The sequence below is a fragment of the Coregonus lavaretus genome, assembly GCF_964263955.1.
Source record: "Coregonus lavaretus genome assembly, chromosome: 15".
NCBI lineage: Eukaryota > Metazoa > Chordata > Actinopteri > Salmoniformes > Salmonidae > Coregonus > Coregonus lavaretus.
Window position 1 is genome coordinate 38485162 of NC_140002.1, and position 26608 is coordinate 38511769.

Here is a 26608-nt window from a genome sequence, read left to right on the forward strand (position 1 = left end):
CAAGCATGAACTGCTCGTTTCAAGTCCTGCCACAACATCTCAATTGGGATTAGGTCTGGACTTTGACTAGGCCATTCATTCCAAAACTTCCAATTTGTTGCTTTTTAGCAATTTTCATGTAGACTTGATTGTGTGTTTTGGATCATTGTCTTGCTGCATGACCCAGCTGCGCTTTAGCTTCAGCTCACAGACGGATGGTCTGACATTCTCCTGTAGAATTATCTGATACAGAGCAGAATGCATGGTTCCTTCTATTAAGGCAAGTCGTCCAGGTCCTGAGGCAGCAAAGCGTCCCCAAACCATCACACCACCACCACCATGCTTGACCTTTGGTATGATGTTCTTACTGTGGAATGCAGAGTTTGGTTTTTGCCAGGCATTACTGGAACCATGTCGTCCAAAAAGTTATACTTTTGAATCATCTGTCCATAGAACGTTCTTGCAAGTCTTGATGATCATCCAGGTGCTTTTTGGCAAACTTGAGTCAACTTTTTGGACGAGATGGGTCCCATTACGTATATATATGTGTGTGTATATACATTTACATTTTACATTTTTAGTCATTTAGCAGACGCTCTTATCCAGAGCGACTTACAGGAGCAATTAGGGTTAAGTGCCTTGCTCAAGGGCACATCGACAGATTTTTCACCTAGTCGGCTCGGAGATTAGAACCAGCGACCTTTCGGTTACTGACACAACGCTCTTAACCACTAAGCTACCTGCTTATATGTGTGTGTATATATATATATATATATATATATATATATATGCGAGAGAAAAAAAACATGGGGGATGGAAGTGATGCAGACAATTACATTGATGGAAGTTACAATCTATCTGCAATATTAAAGCTGATCTACCCCCTAAATAATAAAATAAAATAAAAATAAAAAAACATCAACAATCATAAGGAGTTATCCTTAGGCATTAGATAAACATGTATGAAGAGAGCTGTACAAGGCAAGACCTAAAAAACACCAGCATATGAAGAGAACTGTGCAAGACAAAAACACCAAGAGTTATGCTTAGATAATAAGGTAGAGCTGACAGAGAGAGCTTTACAAGGCACAAAATATAATAACTATTTAAAAACACTAAGTATTAGGCCCACGAGCCTAGATACCACATACAGTAGATGAACATATTTGGAGCACAGAGTTAGTCTGCCTGACTGGAACTCATATACTATCCTTGGCAGCATATGTGTGAAATAAAATGCCTTCAGTTTAGGGATAACATCAGCACAGAACTTCACATTAAAAGGCACATCAATAACAACCTGCTCGGATGAAGCCCAGACACGGAGTATGTATCTCTCCAGTCCTGTGCAGAACATGCCCATTTGCACCTGCATGTAGTACCCATGGGCTCCATTAGGTTGCAGCTGAGGAAGACCATCCACCAGCTTTACATCGGTGAGTTTGCCAGAGAACAGTTCAGTCAGAGACTCACACTTCTTACTCAGAACAGGACATTTTATTTCTAGAAGTTCTTGAGAGTTAACACTATGTCTGGGCTTGCAGAAAGCCATGGCTCCTTGACACTCACTACTGTGCCTCTACTCTCCAGACTAAACCTACATCTCTCCATCCATGTGTAGACCACCTGCTCGTTCTCCTTACCATATGTGGTTCCCATGGAACCTGGGGAAGAGATGCTCCCACACAAAGTTGTCGGGATTTGTTGAGGTGCGCACAGGAACCTTCTTTGCTGAGCTAGCAGTGATCCGAAGTTTCTGTGCGTCATCCCACGCATGGGAGGAAGTGGAACATTTACACTCCTCCAGCTTAACATAAATGTCATAAAATGACAAGAATTGTTGATGCCGTGTTCACCATGAGGCTGCTTTAGCTGTGTGGCTGCTGCTGGAACTTGATGACTGGTTGGCTTGAGGCACTTGTGCAGAAGGCTTCCCAATGGAACATTGGCCCCTTCCAAACTCTTCTTAAGTGCGTTGTAGGAGTGGTAAGCAGGAGTTGGAGGTAGAGATGGAGAAGCGGCTGGGGTGCTGTCAGAGAACTCGTCACTTGGTTTGTGACGTTTTAAACAGATCTCGCTCAACCTTTTTGGAGCTAAATTCCACTGCTCCCCCGAGTTCCACTGGCATTGCTCATCTGTACAGGATACCCCTGTCAATCCTCCATACACAGCATTCTGCACCTTCAACAAAAAACTACTGTTAGAATAGTCAATTACAGTACAGAACACTAGTTTACATGGTGTTCACAGTTGACTCGTTTCTGATACTTCCGAACTTTGTCGCTGTAGAGGTATTGATATGCCTCTGTGCTTTTGTAGCTCCTCATCTCTGACCCATCCACAACGAGAGACAAGACAAAATAATTGAAGATGTCTTCGTAGGTGATATGTGGCCATTTTTCTTCCTCTTCCTCTTCTTCAATGAGGTTTAACGGCGGTTGGCATCCAATTTGTTGCATTAACGCCACCTACTAGACTGGAGTACAACTCCCTTATCTTTTCTTGAAAAATAAAATAAAACAAAGCAAAGAAATATCCTACCATCTAACACTACACTCACAACTTCAAAACTACTAATAATAATTAACCCAACCCTTCTCCACTATTTAAATATACTCACTCCTACCTCATGCCCTCAACCTGAAATGATGGGACATCACCACTTAACACTCCCTGTAACTCTTCTGCTGTCAAGTCTCACACACCCAAATATCTCTCTTCGATTTGCGTTCCATCCCTGCAGTACAATTAATAACTATTGCTATAAACGCTAAAAACCCAATCTTACTGAAACATATATCACTTGCTTGCCTATCCCACTGTACTGGTATATATCTCCTACTCTCACCACTCCCCCCCTTGACCCCTCTTCCTCTACTTTCTTCACTGCCTCCGCATATGACAACTTCTTCTCTACTCTTACCCTGGAAACCTCAACCTGCTTCTCTCGCACTGGACATGTCTGATCCCCAGCCCCATGGCCACCCCTACAATTAGCACATACCACTACTTTCCCCACTGCTTCACACTCCTTAGTCTCATGCCCTTCTGCACACTTCTCACACCTTGGAATCTCCCTCCTACATACTGCTGCCACATGCCCATAAGTTTGACACCTGTAACATCGTAACGTACTCGGCACATACGTTCGCACAGGATAACTTATATATCCTAACTTCACTTTATCCGGCAAAGACTCAACTTCAAAACTCAAAAGAACAGACAATGACTCTTCTGTTTCCCCACTCTCGCCACCCTGTTTACATCGCACCAAACGACGAGCATCACACACACCGGGAATCTTCTCCTTCAGTTGATCCACTTTTACATTTGCTTCTACCCCAGTAATCACTCCTCTCAATGGCACCCTTTTCCTAAGAGCGAAACAATTCACAATTCTTTCCCCCATTTGTTTAACTCTGAGCGCCTTCTCCCTCTGCCCAACAGAAACACAAACAATTATCACTAGACCACTTCTGGTTACCCTCACCGATTCCACTATACACAACGCTTTTTTCACCCATCTTGAAACCACAAATGGATCAGCCAAAGGGCAAGGATCCACTTTTTCCACAAACGTCACTCCTACTGTCACAGACTCATCTTTATCCTGACCCTCTGTGCAAGCCTCTGGCTCTGAGCACTTCACCACACCTACCACCTCCGATACTTCACCCTCTTCCATTTCTACTCCTATCTTCAGCTCACTTTGCTTACATTTCCTACCACTCTTCTTCAACAAACCTTCTCCCTTTTTCCCTCCATTTTTCCCCAACTCAAACTCACAGTCTTCCTCCCTCTCTCTCTTAGACCTCCTCTGCCTCTCTTTTCCCCTCCATTCCTCCTCATTCATCCAAGTATACGTCTCCTTATGATAATACTGCTTCTCCTGACCAATATCTATTTCTTGCCTTCTCAAAGGACTCCATTTTCCCCCTCCTTTCCCTTCCGGCATCTATTCTATTCTCAGCCTCACAGTCCACAATGACCTCTTCATTGCTTCCTCTGGCGTCTATTCTATCCTCTGGACTTGTGTCGACATCTTGGCCTGCGTCTTCCATCTGAAAAATGTTGGTCCGCCACATAGTCTCCAATCGCCCAACGTCATTCCTGATTCCGATCTCCGGCTCTGGGCTCCTCCTTCTCCCCGCTTCTGCCGTGGCCATTTTTCATATCGTCCTCCCACTCTTGAATAATCTGCGGATGTGTCACAGACTTGCCATTCGACTTTGAAAGGTTTTTCTTGGTATGATCCCCCGACATTTTGAGCTAGCTACAGTGGGGGAAAAAAGTATTTAGTCAGCCACCAATTGTGCAAGTTCTCCCACTTAAAAAGATGAGAGAGGCCTGTAATTTTCATCATAGGTACACGTCAACTATGACAGACAAATTGAGAAAAGAAAATCCAGAAAATCACATTGTAGGATTTTTTATGAATTTATTTGCAAATTATGGTGGAAAATAAGTATTTGGTCACCTACAAACAAGCAAGATTTCTGGCTCTCACATACCTGTAACTTCTTCTTTAAGAGGCTCCTCTGTCCTCCACTCGTTACCTGTATTAATGGCACCTGTTTGAACTTGTTATCAGTATAAAAGACACCTGTCCACAACCTCAAACAGTCACACTCCAAACTCCACTATGGCCAAGACCAAAGAGCTGTCAAAGGACACCAGAAACAAAATTGTAGACCTGCACCAGGCTGGGAAGACTGAATCTGCAATAGGTAAGCAGCTTGGTTTGAAGAAATCAACTGTGGGAGCAATTATTAGGAAATGGAAGACATACAAGACCACTGATAATCTCCCTCGATCTGGGGCTCCACGCAAGATCTCACCCCGTGGGGTCAAAATGATCACAAGAACGGTGAGCAAAAATCCCAGAACCACACGGGGGGACCTAGTGAATGACCTGCAGATAGCTGGGACCAAAGTAAAAAAGCCTACCATCAGTAACACACTACGCCGCCAGGGACTCAAATCCTGCAGTGCCAGACGTGTCCCCCTGCTTAAGCCAGTACATGGCCAGGCCCGTCTGAAGTTTGCTAGAGTGCATTTGGATGATCCAGAAGAGGATTGGGAGAATGTCATATGGTCAGATGAAACCAAAATATAACTTTTTGGTAAAAACTCAACTCGTCGTGTTTGGAGGACAAAGAATGCTGAGTTGCATCAAAAGAACACCATACCTACTGTGAAGCATGGGGGTGGAAACATCATGCTTTGGGGCTGTTTTTCTGCAAAGGGACCAGGACGACTGATCCGTGTAAAGGAAAGAATGAATGGGGCCATGTATCGTGAGATTTTGAGTGAAAACCTCCTTCCATCAGCAAGGGCATTGAAGATGAAACGTGGCTGGGTCTTTCAGCATGACAATGATCCCAAACACACCGCCCGGGCAACGAAGGGGTGGCTTTGTAAGAAGCATTTCAAGGTCCTGGAGTGGCCTAGCCAGTCTCCAGATCTCAACCCCATAGAAAATCTTTGGAGGGAGTTGAATGTCCGTGTTGCCCAGCGACAGCCCCAAAACATCACTGCTCTAGAGGAGATCTGCATGGAGGAATGGGCCAAAATACCAGCAACAGTGTGTGAAAACCTTGTGAAGACTTACAGAAAACGTTTGACCTGTGTCATTGCCAACAAAGGGTATATAACAAAGTATTGAGAAACTTTTGTTATTGACCAAATACTTATTTTCCACCATAATTTGCAAATAAATTCATTAAAAATCCTACAATGTGATTTTCTGGGAAAAAAATTCTCATTTCGTCTGTCATAGTTGACGTGTACCTATGATGAAAATTACAGGCCTCTCTCATCTTTTTAAGTGGGAGAACTTGCACAATTGGTGGCTGACTAAATACTTTTTTCCCCCACTGTATCTAATGTTCGCAAAACGGCTAGAATGCCACAACAGAAGTCCTCCACAAAACAGAACGTTCTGACATTGTTTTGTTTCCGGGTTCTTAAATAAGGTGAATAGGCCTGAATAGTATGATTGATGATACAGTATATGACTTATAGAGTATGGTTACATTTCATTTTCTCTGTTAAACCTACCCTTTGGAATGACTTCGATAGCTACAGTGAATCTATTTAGTTATTAAGAGATCAGAATGACTTCGATAGCAACAGTGAATCTATTTAGTTATTAAGAGATCTCTCAATAATCATTCTCACAATAGCACATTGGTAGTAATCAGTGACAAATACCTAAGCTGGGCTTGGTTAAAACCCTGGATGGGAGACCAAATGAATAGCTGTAGATAGATCAATTCTCCAGTTGGAGATGCTGCCCAGCCTATTGTATTTTTTTCACATAGTGGTTATAACGTTGAAGATCTGATGTTGTTTCAAAGGTACGAATTCAACATATTTTATATAAGGTTTGTCTATGTTGAAAATTGGTTACCATGATGACATATTTCTGTGGTTGAAATTTCACCCTCAAAAACAACAGATTATATTGATAACATTTTGCAAATCACGTTTAAACAACGTTAATTCAACCAGTTTGTGCCTAGTGGGTTTGCTCTAATCTTAAGGCAAAACATGATAAATTAGACAATCCTGGCTTAAAAAAATATTATACATATCTTAAACCTATTGCTCTGTGGGTAATTGAAGATGTGCATGTGCTCTCTTGATCCTTCCCAGTCAAGAGGGGGCTGCCCTAACTCTGAAATGGGCAGACAGGAAACGTTGGTGACTTAAAGCCAGCTAAATGTATGTCTGCAATATCAAACCACAGTGATTTACCATGTTGAGCAATCTGCATGAATCAGATAAGAAAAAGTTTCATGAAACGTTTGATTCAGTGGGGTTAACATCAAATCAAACTTTATTTAAAGTGCATTTAAAATCGCAGCACACTTTACATTAAAACTATAAAATAAAATAAAATAAAGTAAAAGCAAACAGGAAGCAGTAAAAATAATGAATAAAATAACATAAAATACAGAGGATGCCTTAAACAATCACTGAATAAAGACCGGGCTAAAAAGGTGCTTTAAAAGTTAGGAGTAAGATCTTAAAATCAGTCTGATACTTTACCGGCAGCCAGTGTAGGGTTTTGCAGTTGTTTGTGACTTTGAGCATTCTGTAACCATTCACAGTCCTGTCAAGATGGATAAATGCAGGTTAAACTGACTGAAAAAAATATGTTTTAGCTCGAGGGAGAAGCATTTCACTCAATCCAAAGCCTTTAACACCTATTTTGATTTGATCACAGTAGGCATACTACCATTAAATGCAATTACTGGTCTGATCAATCAGCATTAACATAATCATATGATAAGAACATTGATCATACTTCCATTGTTCTCTACTGTGTTCATTAATCACAACTCTAGGAGATTGTAGGCCAGGCCCACCCCTCTCTCAGACCTCTTCATGAAAACATGTTGATTTCCCATTCTACAGCATGTGTTTTTAGGGAGGACCTAAGGACACAATGTGCTCTGCTCCGCTGTGTTCACATGACACCGGACACCCCTCAGCCTCCGCCCTTCAGAGGGCGGGACATGGGCTTATGGAGAGAATGCATTTTGTTGAGTGTTTTCCTGTATTGTATCAAACTATAACCTAAGAACTATAGCCTGGTGGACAGTATACAGTAGATGCACTAATCAAGTACGGTAACCTAACTGGTTGATGACTTAAACACACATGTAAGATCCCACACGTTCCCCCTTTTTCAACTCTTCATCATGTTCTACTCTCATTCCCCCCCTAATTAAAATAGGTCAAAGGCTGCTATACAACCTCTGACTTCCACAGATTCACTGCATTAGGGCTTAATAGTGACTCCCGTCACTAAACTAATCCTGGGTTGTAACCAGACATCTCTCTATAATAACATACAGTATGCCATTTAGCAGACACATTTATGCAAAGTGACTTACAATCATGAATACATTTTTACATATGGGTGGTCCTGGGAATTGAACCAACAAACCCGGCATTGCAAGCACCATGCTCTACCAACTGAGCCATACAGGACTACATAGTTTGTGAGGAGATTACATGATGGGTCTTGTGGATTGGACAGAACTGTGTCAAGATAGAGATGTAGTAACTTGATCACTATCTGTATCATTACCATGTATAGGCCTATAATTCACCCATATGTGATCACGCTCTCCGTAGCCGATGTGAGTAAGACTTTTAAGCAGGTCAACATTCAGACAGATTACCAGGACGTGTACTCTGAGCATGTGCTAACCAACTGGCAAGTGTCTTCACCGACATTTTCAACATGTCCCTGACTGAGTCTGTAATAACAACATGTTTCAAGCAGACCACCATAGTCCCCGTGCCCATGGACACTAAGATAACTTGCCTAAATGACTACCGACCCGTAGCACTGACGTCTGTAGCCATGAAGTGCTTTGAAAGGCTGGTCACGGCTCACATCAACACCATTATCCCAGAAACCTTAGACCCACTCCAATTTGCATACCGCCCCAACAGATCCACAGATGATGCAATCTCTATTGCACTCCACACTGCCCTTTCCCACCTGGACAAGAGGAATACCTACGTGAGAATGCTATTCATTGACTACAGCTCAGCGTTCAACACCATAGTGCCCTCAAAGCTCATCACTAAGCTAAGTATCCAGGGACTAAACACCTCCCTCTGCAACTGGATCCTGGACTTACTGACGGGCCGCCCCCAGGTGGTAAGGGTAGGTAACAACACATCTGCCACGCTGATCCTCAACACGGGGGCCCCTCAGGGGTGCATGCTCAGTCTCCTCCTGTACTCCCTGTTCACCCATGACTGCATGGCCAGGCACGACTCCAACACCATCATTAAGTTTGCCGACGACACAACAGTGGTAGGCCTGATCACCGACAACGATGAGACAGCCTATAGGGAGGAGGTCAGAGACCTGGCCGTGTGGTGCCAGGATAACAACCTCTCCCTCAACGTGACCAAGACAAAGTAGATGATTGTGGACTACAGGAAAAAAAAAGAGGACTGAGCACGCACCAATTCTCATCGACGGGGCTGTAGTGGAACAGGTTGAGAGCTTCAAGTTCCTTGGTGTCCACATCACCAACAAACTATCATGGTCCAAACACACCAAGACAGTTGTGAAGAGGGCACGACAAAGCCTATTCCCCGGAGACTGAAAAGATTTGGCATGGGTCCTCAGATCCTCAAAAAGTTCTACAGCTGCACCATCGAGAGCATCCTGACTGCAAGGCACTACAGAGGATAGTGCATACGGCCCAGTACATCACTGGGCCAAGCTTCCTGCCATCCAGGACCTCTATACCAGGCGGAGTCAAAGGAAGGCCCTCAAAATTGTCAAAGACTCCAGCCACCCTAGTCATAGACTGTTCTCTCTGCTACCGCACGGTAAGCGGTACAGAAGTGCCAAGTCTAGGTCCAAAAGGCTTCTCAACAGCTTCTACCCCCAAGCCATAAGACTCCTGAACAGCTAATCATGGCTACCCGGACTATTTGCACCCCCACCCCATCTTTTTACACTGCTGCTACTCTGTTAATTATTTATGCATAGTCACTTTAACTCTACCCACATGTACATATTACCTCAACTACCTCAACTAGCCGGTGCCCCCGCACATTGACTCTGCACCGGTACCCCCCTGTATATAGCCTCCCTACTGTTATTTTATTTTACTTCTGCTCTTTTTTTCTCAACACTTTTTTGTTGTTGTTGTTTTATTTTACTTTTTTATTAAGAAATAAATGCATTGTTGGTTAAGGGCTGTAAGTAAGCATTTCACGGTAATGTCTACACCTGTTGTATTCGGAGCATGTTGCAAATAAAATTGTATTTTATTTTAATTGTGTTTTCTTCATCTCTTCTTAAGATCTTTCAAAAGTAAAGATGTTGTAATCAAGATTGTTTATTTAAAAAAATCGACTTTGAGCGGTTCTGGACCGGTTATGATTGACATTTTTGTGTACATAACGCTCTGTGGACAGCGCAACATTAATTGCTGTACACCCCGTGAAAGGGCTGGTTGTCCCCTTCAGATGCCGCCTCCCACTCTCAATGCTCTCACTAGTTAACACAGCCACAAAGTCACAGGTCCAGTTATTTCCATCATTTCAAGCCCTAAAAAAAATCGCTAACACTTCATTTTAGAACCAGCGACCTTTCGGTTACTGGCACAACGCTCTTAACCACTAAGCTACCTGCCGCCATAGTTATTACAGTGTAACTATGAGTTATGAGTTATTACAATTACCTGCAATACTTGTTACAGTGTAATTACATATGTAAGTACACTGTAATAAGGAACCCTTAAAATTAAGTGTTAGCAAAAAATCAAATATAAAAAATTATCATTTTTGTACTGTGTACTTGACGTTGTGTCCTCAATGGTGACTACATCTCATTAATGTATAACTTTTTTTTTTTTTACCAGAAAGGTGATCTTTTAATATTTTTGTCAGTATAAGCATTACTAGGTATTGTTTATGGCCCTCTCATGATGAATAATTACTTTTGGGTATGTCTATATAGTCTATAACCAGAATGTTCTTGAGAATAACACAAACAAGTCCAACGAGTCTGGAGTTAAAAAAAACATAAAGAGGGATTATGAACACAGGAGCTTTTTGCAGCAATTTAGGAAATGGCTCTTCTAGGTCAAAGGTTGTGAGCTTTATTTACTTGGATGTTTTAGACTATTGGTACAGTAGCCCACTGTCCTCAATCATTCACTAATTTCGGTATATAAAAGTGCCAATATCTAAATTTGAACACAATCGTATATGTTCTGTCTTCTGCTGATCTTTTCTAGCAGGATGGATGGAAATTATAACCAGACAATATCACAGAAATATAATTCGTTTTATTAAAGAGGAGATCACTAGGCCTATAATATTATTCACCATTTGAAAGTTCTATCCTTCTTTGTTTTTTCTAAATAAAGAGCACATAGATCTATGTCCCACTAGTTGTTCGTGTAATTTCTTGTCAACTCATGAAAACATGAGCGGGATGCGTGTCTGGCCAATGGCGGACCGCTTAAGGTGGACTTTCTTTATCAAACGCAAACATCCGAATTGCCAAACCATGAAATGCAGATCGATTTATCTCTCAAATTATACAATGTCCAATTTATCGAATTTGTGTTATGTCAGCATGTGCTGAAGTTAAAGATTACATTGATCACACTCATAATTGAACAATCTGCAAGTTGTGATGTTGGTTCTTCCTTAAAACTGGGCGGTCGTAAGGCTACTGCGGGTAAACTGCTATATAAAAAGCCCTTCACAGATGCTGTGGATAAAGCATTTTCTTCAGCAACAAGGATAGCCTTAACGCGCACAGAAGAATACATTACCAGTTTTCTTGACCAGGTAATGATGGATTGCTTATTATGTTCATGTGACTGTAGACTGGGTTATGTCTCCTACATTGTGGGTTGTTTTCCTTAGGCCTACTTTGACTGTTTGTCGCATAGCCTGCCCAACACAGATATTACATCATTGGTTTGTCCAGTTACAGAATATTATTTGGATTTTGTGCAGGCATATTTCAACTTTTCGTACCCAACTATATCATTTAAATGTAGTGTTACGTTTGTTGACTAATCTAGTGACAATAAGAAAAATAAACATTTTATGGCACGTTGCCTTTTCTGTTTTCTGCATGTGTGCCTCATGCCTTCACTAGAATTAAACTAGACCAATCCGGTTTAACGCACGCTAGACTACAAGCCCGGTATAGCCTAATGTATCCAAGGATGTTGTCTACTGTAACCATTTTACCGACAAACCATAAAATGAAGATGTTAGGCTACATTTTATCTAATTAAATTGTTGCATTGGTGGCAATTGCTTTAACAATGTCTATGATCAAGCCAACAATTAGACTATAGCGCGATGGGAATGTAACCCCTTATGCCACCCTGGCTCAGATCCCATATATTAGCCTTTCAATTATGTCACAATATTAAAAACGGTTATATTGTAATGTCCATATTTGCCTTAGTGTTTTTGCTGAAAGGTGATTCAATGTTAAATAAAATTGCCATTGTATTCCACCATCGTTTACGCATGTGCATGACACAATGGTTCTTTCCCCTGCCAGTTTCCAGTACACGACACACTGACGTCACGGACAGACGCGCGAGTCTCTTGGCTGCAGTAAGAAAGCCATCGCCATCTGCGCCCATTCAACATAGCCTAGATTTACGTTTTTATTACTTCTAACATACTTTTTTGGGGTTCTCATACGCTTACAATTATGTTTTGATTCTTGCTTTAACAGGCATTTTACTGGTTGAATAGTATTTTAAAGTATGTTGATTGCGGTGACACAAGCATTATATTAAGCAGGACATTCATACGAGCCTTAAAATCCAATTATAATCCAAAAGTAGTGTGAAATGAACTCATAACCATAAATAATTTGTAAGTCACTCTGGATAAGAGCGTCTGCTAAATATTTTAGTCATTTAGCAGACGCTCTTATCCAGAGCGACTTACAGTTAGTGAGTGCATACATTTTTATACTGGCCCCCCGTGGGAATCGAACCCACAACCCTGGCGTTGCAAACGCCATGCTCTGCCAACTGAGCTACATGGGGCCCCATGACTTAAATGTAAATGTAGAGGCTTTTTTTGCTGTCATTCTATAAACTCCCCCGTGTTCTGCCACTAACTTGCGCGCATTGCCCTTGTGCGGCAATGTTTGCAAACACAGAAAGGGGTCTATAACATATGTGGTTCGCTGATACTTAAAATACTTAACCAGGCATTGTAAGATCTGGCATGCGTTAGCAACGCCTGGGCAGAGGAACACGCCCAACGTGATAGAGTAGACACAACTGTTCCCAACAACAATTATACTGTTATCTTTCTTTTTTATAAAGAAAATCTAAACTCAACCAACGTCACAATGAGTAAGGACACAGAGGTGGACATGAAGGACGTGGAGTTGAATGAGATGGACCAGGAGAAGCAGCCGATGACAGGCGGGGCAGGGAACGGAGATGCCGGTTCTCCCACCAGCACGGAGAAGAACGGCAGCGTTAAAGTGAAAATCCCTGAGGAGACTGAGACTAAATTTACCGGTCTATCCAAAGAGGAACTCCTCAGAGTCGCTGGAACACCTGCGTAAGAAACAAGACCTGGAAAAGACTGTAGCTCATAACAAAATATAGGTTAACGGATGTTTACAATGCAAAAGTTAGGGTATAATATTGCATTACTAATTCATCTCTCTCCCTCCATCTCCTAAAGGTGGGTCCGGACACGATGGGCCCTTCTGATTCTGTTCTGGCTGGGCTGGCTGGGGATGCTGGCTGGCGCTGTGGTCATCATTGTTCAAGCACCTCGCTGCAAAGACCTTCCTGCCATGAACTGGTGGAATTATGGACCTCTGTACCAAATTGGAGATGTGCAAGCATTCAGCGAGTCCCAGAATCTGAAGGGTAAGAGTCACTGAAAGGGGTGATGATGAATTACATTTTAGCAGATGCTCTTATCCAGAGCGACTTACAGTTAGTGAGTGCATACATTTTCATGCTGGCCCCCCGTGGGAAACGAACCCACAACCCTGGCGTTGCAAGCGCCATGCGCTACCAACTGAGCTACAGGGGAGACATTTGTGGTGAAACCCACTAGTAGGTCACAGCCAAGTTATATTAAGTAGTACTTTGAGTACAGTACCAGTCAAAGGTTTAGACACACCTACTCATTCGAGGGATTTTCTATTTTTTTCTACATTGTATAATAATAGTGAAGGCATCAAAACTATGAAATAACACATATGGAATCATGTAGTAACCAAAGAAGTGTTAAACAAATCAAAATATATGTTAGATTTTAGGTTCTTCAAATTATCCGCCCTTTGCCTTGATGACAACTTTGCACACTCTTGGCATCTCTCAACCAGCTTCATGAGGAATGCTTTTCCAACAGTCTTGAAGGAGTTCCCACATACGCTGAGCACTTGTTGGCTGCTTTTCCTTCCCTCTGCCGTCCGACTCATCCCAAACCATCTCAATTGGGTTGAGGTCGGGTGATTGTGGAGGCCAGGTCATCTGATATAGCACTCCATCGCTCTCCATCTTGGTCAAATATCCCTTACACAGCCTGGAGGTGTGTTGGGTCATTGTCCTGTTGAAAAACAAATGATAGTCCCACTAAGCGCAAACCAGATGGGAATGGCGTATTGCTGCAGAATGCTGTGGTAGCCATGCTGGTTCAGTGTGCCTTGAAATCTAAATAAATCACTGACAGTGTCACCAGCAAAGCACCATCACACCTCCTCCTCCGTGCTTCACGGTTGGAACCACACATGCGGAGATCATCCGTTCACCTACTCTGCGTCTCACAAAGACACGGGTTGGAACCAAACATCTCAAAAGACCAAAGTCTACATTCCATTGCTCGTGTTTCTTGGCCCAAGCAAGTCTCTTATTGGTGTCGTTTAGTAGTGGTTTCTTTTCAGCAATTCGACCATGAAGGCCTGATTTCACACAGTCCCCTCTGAACAGTTGATGTTGAGATGTGTCTGTTACTTGAACTATGAAGTATTTATTTGGGCTGCAATTTCTGAGGCTGGTAACTCTAATGAACTTATACTCTGTAGCAGAGGTAACTCTGGGTCTTCCTTTCCTGTGGCGGTCCTCATGAGAGCCAGTTTCATCATAGCGCTTGATGGTTTTTGCGACTGCACTTGAAGAAGCTTTCAAAGTTCTTGAAATTTTCCATATTGACTGATCTTCATGTGTTAAAGTAATGATGGACTGTCGTTTCTCTTTGCTTATTTGAGCTGTTCTTGCCATGGACTTGGTCTTTTACCAAATAGGGCCATCTTCTGTATATCACCCCTACCTTGTCATAACACAACTGATTGGCTCAAACGCATTAAGAAGGAAAGAAATTCCACAAATTAACTTTTAACAAGGCACACCTGTTAATTTAAATGCATTCCAGGTTACTACCTCATGAAGCTGGTTGAGAGTGCCAAGAGCGTGCAAAGCTGTCATCAAGGCAAAGGGTGGCTAAATTAAAGAATGTCAAATATAAAATATATTTTGATTTGTTAAACACTTTTTTTTGGTTACTACATTATTCCATATGTGTTATTTCATAGTTTTGATGTCTTCACTATTATTCTACAATGTAAAACTAAAGAAAAACCCTTGAATGAGTAGGTGTGGTCAAACTTTTGACTGGTACTGTATATGAAACCACATAGACTGGGTGGGATTACTGAGTGAGGTTCTGGGGACACTGAAATTGGGTCTCTGGTGATAGTGTGTGTGTTGGGGAGGGGTCTGACGCGGTGTCTAGACATGATATTACATGAGATAAAATACATATGCTTTAGCAATTCCATGTGTGCGCTATAGGAGCATTGAGGTCAGATGTATTGCACATGAACACGTTTCCCACTCCAGTGACTCCGCTCTGGGGGATGGAGCCTGCTGAACCAGCAGAAACCAGTTTCTTCCCCTGTCCCCTCGCTACACCAGGCCTGACTGGTTTGGCAGGTTTCTTGTTTGGGGGTATTAGTCACACCAGGAACTGGGCTACACAATGACTGTGGAACTTTTTTGTGGGAGCACAGCTATTACCGCCAGTTACTATTCACTTGATAGGGCTTTATAGAAAATGAGATTTACATAAAGATGGCAATGAAAATATATATATATATATTTTTTTAAAATTCTTTTTACAAATGAGATTTAAAATCCATACTGAAGGGGTTGCTCTCCCTAATTCAGCAGTGTTATTAATTATACATGAATGACCACTTTTAGTAAGCAGTTTTCTAATGTGTAACAGGTGTGGAGGAGAAGCTTGACAGTCTGGGCCAGCTGAAGGTGAAGGGACTGGTTGTTGGGCCCATCCATGTTGCCCCTGCAGACAACCTTGAGAGCCTGAAATTTGAGGAGATCTCCTCTGACGCTGGCAATCTGGAACAGTTCAAAGGCCTCATTATAGCTGCGCACAAGAAGAGTGAGTATAGTCCCTCTTTATAGGGGCTTCATTTATACACTATTTCAATCGTTGTCTCCTGAAACTGCTCATTGGTTGGGCAGTGGTCTGTTGAAGTTCAGATGGACTAACTCTCGCCTCTCTCTGACAGGCATCAATGTGATCCTGGATCTGACTCCCAACTATCTGGGAAGCGGACCATGGTTCTCTAACGTCAGTGTCACCAACGTTGCTGAGAGACTGAAGGTAAGAGTTCGGCGCATCTCTTCTCAGTGAACTTATTAAATCCACTCCTAATCAGTCCCAACAATGTATTTGCGTGTATCTATCTAATAATGTGTGAACCCTCTCTCCGTCCAGTCTGCGCTGGTGTTCTGGTTGAACCAAGGTGTGGATGGGATCCAGCTGTCTGGTGTAGAGCGCGTGGCCAGCATGGTTCCGTCTCTTTGGGCTGACATTCGAGCCATTGTCCAGAATGGGACTGAGGAGGGAAAGAGAAGGTGAGTACATGTCCACCATTATGTACATCACACTTAGAACTCAACTGGGCCTCTCAGTAGATTGTTATGCATGGGAGCCACCTGGCGGTTTAGTGACAGTATTGTGTTTCCATAAAATGTTCGTCCTCCACAAAATGGCTATTGGCTAACTTGTGCCCTCTAGTGGTGTAAATTGCACTGACTGCTGCTGAGAAGAAAGCTGATACTTTATCTTAATTATATTACAATGGGTACATTGTGTGACTTGTGTAGATAACATTCATTGAGGAAAGGAATGCATTTTTTTGTTTCTTGCTCAGGATTCTGATTGGAGTGACTGCGAAGGTCTCTGCTGTTGAAGTCTCTGAACTGCTGAACTCCACTGGGGTGGACCTACTCCTATCCGGGGCCCTCAGGTCTAAGACCATGACCGCTTTGGATCGCGCTCAGACTGTCCAGCAGCTGCTTTCCTCCCACAACCAGACCAAGCTAGCCTGGAACATTGGGGACAGGAAGGAGGGTCACCTGGCCACACTGGTGGGCCCAGACAAGGTCAACTTCAACCAGATGCTCTTGCTGACGCTGCCCGGAACCCCAGTGTTCAACTATGGGGATGAGATTGCCCTGGCTGATGAGGTGAGCAGGGGGTTTCCATAACTAATGTATCACAAAACAAATAACAGCTTTAGCCTTGGAGAAATGTGTCATACTTTTTAAAAGGATATATTTTCTTGATTTTTACTGGTGTTAATTGTTCTATAACAGGATACAAAGTTCCCTAAGATGCTGTGGGATTCCCTGGATGATGAGGAGACAAATGGAACTGCTAAGGTAAGTGAGATGCTAATGCATACACATTATGCATTATGTATGTGTATAAAAATACACATACACTAATGCACATCAGATTCATTCTGATAAAAAAAAATACAACTGTTGGCAAAGCAAGGAAATTCATGTTTAATTCTTACCACCCTCAGAAGGAGAAAGAACAGAGGCTCGCCTGCCGTTCCATCTTCAAGACACTGAGTGACCTGCGTGGAAAAGAGCGTTCCCTGCAGCATGGGGACTACATTCCCCTTTTCAACTCCACCTCTGCCCTGGCCTACCTCCGCCAGTGGGACCAGAGTGGGCGCTACATCGCTGCCTTCAACTGGGGCAGTGACGCGGTGACCCTTCAGCTGGACCACCCTGACCGGCCTGCTCAGGCTGTGGTCCAGGTGAGCACAGACAAGGCCAACCTGGCCCCCGACAGTGCCGTTGAGCTCTCTGCACTGGAGTTGGGCCCGGGCCAGGCTGTCCTGCTACAGTTCCCCTACGTAGCCTAGAGAGGGGGGAGATCCCAGCACCATCTGTATGTGGGCATTGATGTTAAAGTAGTTGTCTCTCCGTGGTGAACATTTTTAAAATCACTTATGCTAGTTATTTTTTTAGGGCATTCTGTTACCTTTTTTTTTATGTCTGAAAAATAGTTACTGTATCATTCACACTGATACTTCTGGTCAAAGAATTTTAGCTTAGAAAATAGTAACTGCTGTGAATTAATTCTGTATTCTAGAATACGGTGTTGTCTGACATACAAACACAAATGTCCTCATCGCAAGCACCAGTCAAGCCTCTGCAACCATCTGTCTGTTACATCTTGCTGTTACTGAAAATACATTCCAGACCATGAAATACCATGATTGATTTTAGCATTTTAAAAGTTTGTATTTTATGTACTTTTTTTTTAGTTGCTTTTGGGGGGCTTGGTTGCTCCCTTACTAAAATGTTGTAATTGTGTTCAAAAGTAATGCCCCTCTCCTTTCTCACGTTTCAAGAAGTCTCTGATGTTATGATTGCTTTTGCAGCTGAGGGAAGTGAAGAACACATCAAAGGTGGAGGGGCTGAAACTCTTTCATCATACTAAATGAAATTGCCATGATATAAAACAGGGGAAATAAATAAAACTGAATACAACCCTTACTAGTCTGTTATATTTAGGCTAGCAATGTTGTGTGAAATCTAAACCCTAGATTAGACATTAAAGCTAGCCCTCTATCCACTCTACAAACTTCAGACTTCCACCCAGGACCAGGTGCACTTGAACGTCTCTTGGTATCTTTATTTATAGATATCCATAGTGCATGGGGGGAGCTCTGTCTCACCTGACTATGTGAACACTTATTAAAAATGTATATGCAAACCCTGGGGGAGACACCTCTATAGACGGACACAGTGACTGCTGCTGTTTGCACCCACAGAAGTGGATTATGAGATGGTGGTTGACTAAACATAAGAACATAATATATGCATTCAATAGTATAAATGTGTGATAAAAATGCACTCTATTTAGCTGGGACAATCTATTTGTTGATCAGTCTAGGATGGAAAAGCCTCTGTGGGAGGAACATAGGAACAATCAATGATGACGTTCAAGCCATACGACTGCCATTGGCCTAGTTGATTTTGGATTTCCATCAGAAATTGGGAAAGGTTATCCTTCGTACACTTTACGTGTAATGGTTCTAAATTTAGCTGCTTGACACAATGCTCACAAGGTCACAAAAACCTACACTATACTACTAGTGATGTGTGGTTGATTTTCTTAGTGTATAAACTACTTCACCTCTTGTATCACATAAACCCTCATTCAGAGTTTATAAAACACTAGCAAACTACCCCTTACTATAAATGTGGGTTCACAATGGCCTCCAAGACACTATCCTGGGTTTTCATGGTGCAGACTGGTAGAATAGTGTAAAGCATTGTACAGTTGAAGTCAAGGTTACATACACCTTAGCAAAATACATTTAAACTCAATTTTTCACAATTCCTGACATTTAATCCTAGTATAAATTCCATTGTCTTAGGACAGTTTGGATCACCACTTTATTTTAAGAATGTGAAATGTCAGAATAATAGTAGAGAGAATGATTTATTTCAGCTTTTATTTCTTTCATCACATTCCCAGTGGGTCAGAAGTTTACATACACTCAATTAGTATTTGGTAGCGTTGTCTTTAAATTGTTTAACTTGGGTCAAACATTTTGGGTAGCCTTCCACAATAAGTTGGGTGAATTTTGGCCCATTCCTCCTGACAGAGTTGGTGTAACTGAGTCAGGTTTGTAGGCCTCATTGCTCGCACACGCTTTTTCAGGTCTGCCCACACATTTTCTATAGGATTGAGGCCAGGGCTTTGTGATGGCCACTCCAATACCTTGACTATTGTTTGTACAGATGAACGTGGTACCTTCAGGCATTTGGAAATTGCTCCTAAGGATGAACCAGACTTGTGGAGGTCTACAATTTATTTTCTGAGGTCTTGGCTGATTTATTTTGATTTTCCCATGATGTCAAGCAAATATGCACTGTGTTTGAAGGTAGGCCTTGAAATACATCCACAGGTACACCTCCAATTGACTCAAATGATGTCAATTAGCCTATCAGAAGCTTCTAAAGCCATGACATCATTTTCTGGAATTTTCCATGCTGTTTAAAGGCACAGTCAACTTAGTGTATGTAAACTTCTGACCCACTGGAATTGTGTCATGCAGAAAGTAGATGTCCTAACCGACTTGCCAAAACTATAGTTAGTTAACAAGAAATTTGTGGAGTGGTTGAAAAACAAGTTTTAATGACTCCAACCTAAGTGTATGTAAACTTCCGACTTCAACTGTATATATATATATGCTTTTGAATGAATGTCTGATATAAGCACAACACAGATCTCATAATGGTTGTAGTTGTCATGTAAGGATGAGTGATGGAAATGGGGGGTGTTTAGGGGAGAATGCATCAGGGCTGACACCAGATCTGCTGCACACAAGTTTCCGCAGAGCGATGAGGACACATTGACGCTGAGAGCAGTGAGATCTTAAAAGGGGGCCTCTTTGCTTCTTCTTTTTCTGCCTGTCTGATTTTCTGTGTCAGGTAGTCCTGAGGGTTCTAACTGTCAACCTTCCTTCCAGGAAATCCAAAGGGGTTTCTAGCTCTGCGTTTGTCTACCTCAAACTCTTATTTTTCTTAATTGGGGTCAAATTTGCTCTAAATTAAGCTGGTAACATGTGTTAATGAGTTGGACTTCAAAACCTACAAGAACAGCAAGATCTTAGAATTTCTCAAATTGTTCTCTCGACATGCAATACAGGTATAAATGTATGCACTCACTAACTGTAAGTCACTCTGGATAAGAGCGTCTGCTAAATGACTAAAATGTAAAATGTATTCCATCGCTAAACAGGGCCCTTCTACTATAGAAAAAATAAGGGGCGTACTGTTTGCAACATTGGTCACTTCAAAATGCATAGGCCTATGTGCAATTATTTGAATTAATCTAGTCCAGATGATTGCTCTGAAGAAACATTGGAACTCTGCAAACTACAGTCAGGTTGAACTTGAGCTACAATAGGTTTCCCAATAGCAATGTTAGGCTTACTATGCAATATGACTAGGCTATTCAGAATCGTGTATGATTCTTGGACATTAAAACATTATGCTTTTGATCCCAATTTGTAAATTCAGCCAAGTGTTTCTGTGGTTTTAAAGATTTGAACAGCCTCTCCACTCCCTGCGAGGACTCCCTGACGCATTGCAGGTAGCTGAAAACCAATCTAGTCCCGTTTACTGGGTCAGCTGATGTACGCCATTGCTCAGTGTGTCCCATATAAAGTCGCTGGGTATCTCAATCAAACATAGACATGAGCGAGTTTACATTCCCAAAGAGAAGGGAAACAGAGCTTGAGCATTATTGTGTAGTTAAAGTGTTGAAATACGAAAATTGTCCATGATTGGATACTTTAAAACGGCACTTTTTAGTAAAGAATAGAAGGATAGTCCTGGTTGCAGATAAATCCAATTTGTGTCGCTCTATTTTTACTCTATTCGGCGCACGGACACCATAGTGACAGCCGAGTTGCTAGGGAGTGCAGCGTCCGGATTGAAATCTAAACCGAAGCGGAGTGATAATCAACTTGAAGCGGCAAAGAGCGCAAGGCGCGGATGACTGTGTGGAAAACTTGATTATCATATCTACAAACGCGAAATTGTTAGCTATATCAAATCAACATAGCTAGTTAGCAACATCACAACATGGTAAGTTCCCTTTGCTGTACATTTCCGATTAAATTAATATCTTGGATTCATAGAATTGCCTCAACATATGCATGTGTAGCCATATATCTCTCTCTAGGCTAGCTAACGTTAGCTAGCTAAATGTTTGTTGGCTAGCTTGCTTTTTAACTGGACGATTGATTAGCTAGCTAGTTAGCCACAGCCAGCACGGCAGACTTGTTGGTTACAAACATTACGATGGCTAACGAGCTACAGTACCGTTACGTTAACTAGCTAGACATCTGCGTCAATCACTAATTTAGCTAACGTTAGCTAGCTAAAGTCAGTTGTGTCCGACATATGCAGCCAGCTAACGTTACTGTTAGCTAGCCAACTTCGCCACGCATAGGAAACAAGCTAGCTAGCTGGTTAGCTAACGTTAATAGTTAGCTATGGCTGTTTGTCAACACTACACTATTGTTGGTTTTGTCACTATCGTCTTTGCTCGACATTTACCTTCAATAGTAGGCTAACTAACTACATGTAGTTTGTCATTAACTACCTAGTTTTGTGTCGCTAACTAGCCTACTTAGGCCTATCCTTAAGTTTTGATAATGCGCTAACGTTAGCAGGATGAGCTGGGGTGGCATATGCAGTTTATGGCTAGTAGTGTCTAGCTAACGTTAGTTGGGTTCCTCAAAGTCAACGTGTTGTGATTTTAGACAGCTAACTAACGATATCTGCTTAAATGTGTTCCTAACTAGGTGAAGTAACATTACTTGAATGTTGATCTGGTTAATTTCAGACCGGATATCCCCAGATTAAATGCGTTGCTTTCTAGCTAGGGCACTGTGCGGTCGCCTGATATAATATTGCACCAAATATGGTGCAGGACGGTCTAATTTGACATAACATCACTTGCTAACAAACTAAAGATACGGTAATACAACTGAAGAGGGACGGATAGGCATACGTTCTACATCACAAGTAACTAGCGGTAGTTAGATTTTATATTTTGTAGTTAATTTTTATGTAGCCTAGGACAAAATATGGGAATTAACTATTGGGTTATGTTATGGGTGGCATTTGAAAGAAATGAGTAGAAATTTCTTAAAGTGCAAGAAAGGGAGAATCCAAAATCAAATGGTGTCATTCACAATTGTGTTGTACTTTCAGGCAGATCAACTGACAGAGGAACAAATCGCTGGTAAGATGGCCATTTTTGCTCAAACATGACCAAGGTGTCAAGATGTTTAAGTCTATATTACACGGATGCTTTATTGTCACATACATTAGATAGGTGCAGTGAAATGTGTTGTATTATGGAAGTGTAGACTGGAGACAATCTACATTTTTCATCCAGAGTTCAAAGAGGCGTTCTCGCTGTTTGATAAGGATGGAGATGGCACCATCACCACCAAAGAGCTGGGCACCGTGATGCGCTCGCTGGGACAGAACCCCACAGAGGCCGAGCTGCAGGACATGATCAATGAGGTGGATGCTGATGGTGAGACACACGAATGCTCTCCATCTCTCTCCCCCAAATGAACACACACACACACAGGCTATGCACACAACGGAGGGTTTTGATAACGTTCTGATGCAATATCTGATGATTGGGATGAAAGACCTACATTGTAAGAATCATTGTTTTCCTCCTGTGAAATCATTTTGCTTTGTGATCCACAGGAAATGGAACCATTGACTTCCCCGAGTTCCTGACCATGATGGCGAGGAAGATGAAGGACACCGACAGTGAGGAGGAGATCAGAGAAGCCTTCAGAGTCTTCGACAAGGTCAGCCAAACTGGGGAATGGCAGATTTGAGACTGTTCAAATGTCTTACAGCCAGTCATAGCACTTCAAATATTAACCAATGGGTTCCATCACTCCCATTGGATATGTCTCAAACCTCTCCAGAGTTGACCAAATTCATGATTATTTGACATTCAATATTTAGGAAATACTCAGTAATACGATCTGCATGGTAGTTAACACTAAACTCAAACTGTCTCTATTGTGTTGCAGGACGGTAACGGCTATATCAGTGCTGCAGAGCTACGTCACGTTATGACAAACCTCGGTGAGAAACTGACAGACGAGGAGGTGGACGAGATGATCCGGGAGGCTGATATCGATGGAGATGGACAGGTCAACTACGAAGGTCAGTTTCCGCATCTTCTCTATCTAGTCTCAAACTTGTGTTAACCAGGAAATTGGAAATCAGTCAGACAATTGGCCATACACAAGCCATGAAATCTACAAAATGAATGCTGTCAAACCAGATTTAATCCATTCAACAACATGCATTCTAGCTTGCCTTGTTTTGTTGTCGTCATAGCAATATTTCTTAACAGGTTGTTTTAGGTATTCATTCTGCAGTTAGACAACATTGTTCGCACCTTTGTTTGGTCAAAACGGAAGATTTGCTGTTGTCACTTGTTACAGTAAAAAGGACAATTATTTTAACCATCACATCCCCTTTGATCATATGTGTTGATCATCCTTCTGTTAGATGTATTTCCTAGTGTCCGTTTTCTGTAATTGATTATACTGTTTATTATAAATAGGCAAGAATTGACAAAGAATTTCAGTGCAGATGATATTGCAGTAATCAAATGTAAATGTTTGGTGAATGGCTCCATTATTATGAACTGTGTGCGCAGACGGGGCAAACTGGAACATGCTATGCTCATGAAAGGGTTCAACATTGAAAAGCATAATGAATGGCATGCAACTGGGTGCAGAAATACATTTGATCTTCACATTAAGATATCCAAGTGTCCTCCTCAGTCATGCTCTCCACCATCATTAGAGGTGTGGATAATTGAGCTGAATAACAGAACACAGCTCTGATTTAAGCTCCCAAATGGGTATCAATCTTTTATTTTGTTTTACTTTACATTAGTCTCAATATGATCAGGCCCAATCCCAGAATTCCACACAAGGCCAAACCCAGCTGTTCATGTGTTCCTCTAGTCTGTCGAACTTGTCAGCTTAGACACAAGTAGTATCCTACAGAATGGAGAACCATTTGCCAATCGTAACTTGTGGCCTCCCTCCCTCCAAATGTTGTTTCCAATCTTGTCTTTCAGAATTTGTGCAAATGATGACTGCAAAATAAAACCAGAAACCCAAAGGACCCCTTCACCACACAAGACCAAACAGTGGGCAGCACTCTGTCAACACTCAACACCCATTCACAACCATCCTCTTATTTTTTTTGCTTTGCGTTTGGTTGCTTTGCCCCTTGGCCATTTTGCTTGATTCAGGCTCATCTGTGTAAGCTGAGTGTTTCCTTTCATTATTCCGCTACATATACTAATGGTGTCTGAACAAGTGAACAATATTTTTAAGCTAAAATGTATACGGAAAGAGAAGTGCATGCTTTATTTCTTTGGGAATGTTTTTGTGCTTCTCTGCTTGCATCCTTTTTCTGTTGTGCTCGCACCCCTTTATTACATGGCCTATTCTCATGCAACTTACGGTTGTAGATATTTGTCATCTTTTAGACGTGCACAGGATGACCAGGATGGGAGATGACATAATTTTAACAAAACAAACCCTAATGTATTTCCATGTGTATATGCGCATGTTTGGTGTATGTGTTTTTAATATTTGTAACAATATTATGTTTCTTTGAAATTGTGGCATTACATAAATAATTTATATTTAAACATATGACCTGACTTAAATGCATGCTTACAAACTCATGATTAGTTGGCTGCAAAGATAACTGTTTGGGTGTCGCAAACATGGTTGTACAAAGACCCCCAGTGCAGTGCTGTATGCGTTTCTCCAGTCTTATGTCCTGACATTACAACATTTATTCAACCGTTATTTTAACATTTTCTTATACTAGAGCAGGTATGTTCAGCACCACCACAGTCTTGTTTGACATGACAAACTATGCCATTTTAACAATCAATGAATTCAGTTGAAATGTACATTTCACTTATGTGTAAAGATTTAAGGCATGACTTGTTTTGACAGTAAGTACAGAGTGAGGGCAAAAGTGGCCATTAACTTCAACCCTGCTTTGTGTACTATTAGGATATTCATTGCCCAAGCAAATGCCACTGTTGTGGTTTTAAAGGAACCCCTGTTTTAAGAACATTTTCCTCACCTGTCCTGTTTTTAAATGTCACTTGTGGAAGGGTGAATCCAAGTTGTTTGTCTGCTGGTTGTGGTTTTGTACCTAACTTGTGTGTATGTGATTGAAGTCACGGTCTGTTGTAGCTGCACTATGCGTCCGACCACACCATATTCAACTCTACCACCTTTCATATTGGCATCCATATTTCAGTTTCCCCCCTCCCATACTTTTTTACTGTCATTAATGTTATTTTCTTTCTGTTCATGATCTTTGTCTCATTTTTGAAGACTTTGCCAGTTTAGCTGTCATGTTCTCTTTCCCATGCCCTTTAAAGTTGTAAGTTGTTTGGGGAGAATGAGAGATTATGCATTCCATTGCTGAACTCATGTCAGTTTTTCTTGCTAATTAAACTCTTTGACCAGTCTTTCTATACCAAGACTCCAGTCTTTAATTATCCTCATACTGTGCAATGAAAGCAAGTGTTTGACAATGCTATCAAGAATATGGTCAGACAGTATTTTACCTTTTGTCGCTGTATTCTTTCAAGTTGTAACAATAACTCAATGTTTAGTTGCACATTTGCAGAACTTAGAATTGGCTATGTTTATTGTACAATAAAGGGGATACCTAGTCAGTTGCACAACCAAAATGTGTCTTCTGCATTTAACCCAACCCCTCTGAATCAGAGAGGTGCGGTAGTAGTGTATCTTGTGTAATGGTCTATACCTAGTTGAAATCAATGATCTATGTCTATTGGCTATGGTTGACAATGAAGACCAAACTCTAGATTGCTGATGCTATGTATTGGCCAATGAGAGGCTTTAAAGCCACCGGTCAGCCATATTGGCACCTACCATAACCCTAAACTTAACACTTTTAAATTTCAACTTCAAATGGGGTAGGGATGTCCCAAGGATCCCGGATAGCACGTACCCCCTAAAAGAAGCAGTCCTCCATAGACCTGTTGGTTGTCGCAACTATGGGGCAAAACAGACGGCGTTGGCTTAGACTTGACATGTAAACTATTCTCAATGTTTATTGAACACATAAATACATTGTCACAATGAGTGCTTGTCTCA

The 26608-nt window shown here is 41.7% G+C and overlaps 2 protein-coding genes across 2 annotated transcripts; both read left to right on the forward strand.

The window, feature by feature from the left end:
* The first annotated feature begins 11240 nt into the window (after positions 1-11240).
* LOC311142688 (amino acid transporter heavy chain SLC3A2-like) lies at positions 11241-18362 on the forward strand. Its single transcript, XM_084178340.1, has 9 exons — positions 11241-11328; positions 12846-13089; positions 13216-13406; positions 15772-15945; positions 16076-16170; positions 16285-16424; positions 16724-17039; positions 17169-17234; positions 17384-18362. The coding sequence occupies exons 2-9, from the start codon at positions 12872-12874 to the stop codon at positions 17729-17731; spliced, it is 1548 nt and encodes a 515-aa protein (XP_084034466.1). The 5' UTR covers positions 11241-11328; positions 12846-12871; the 3' UTR covers positions 17732-18362.
* A 2714-nt stretch (positions 18363-21076) lies between these two features.
* Positions 21077-25961, forward strand: LOC311143207 (calmodulin-1). Its single transcript, XM_084179001.1, has 6 exons — positions 21077-21476; positions 22611-22641; positions 22798-22941; positions 23124-23230; positions 23462-23597; positions 24529-25961. The coding sequence occupies exons 1-6, from the start codon at positions 21474-21476 to the stop codon at positions 24555-24557; spliced, it is 450 nt and encodes a 149-aa protein (XP_084035127.1). The 5' UTR covers positions 21077-21473; the 3' UTR covers positions 24558-25961.
* Positions 25962-26608: the final 647 nt, after the last annotated feature.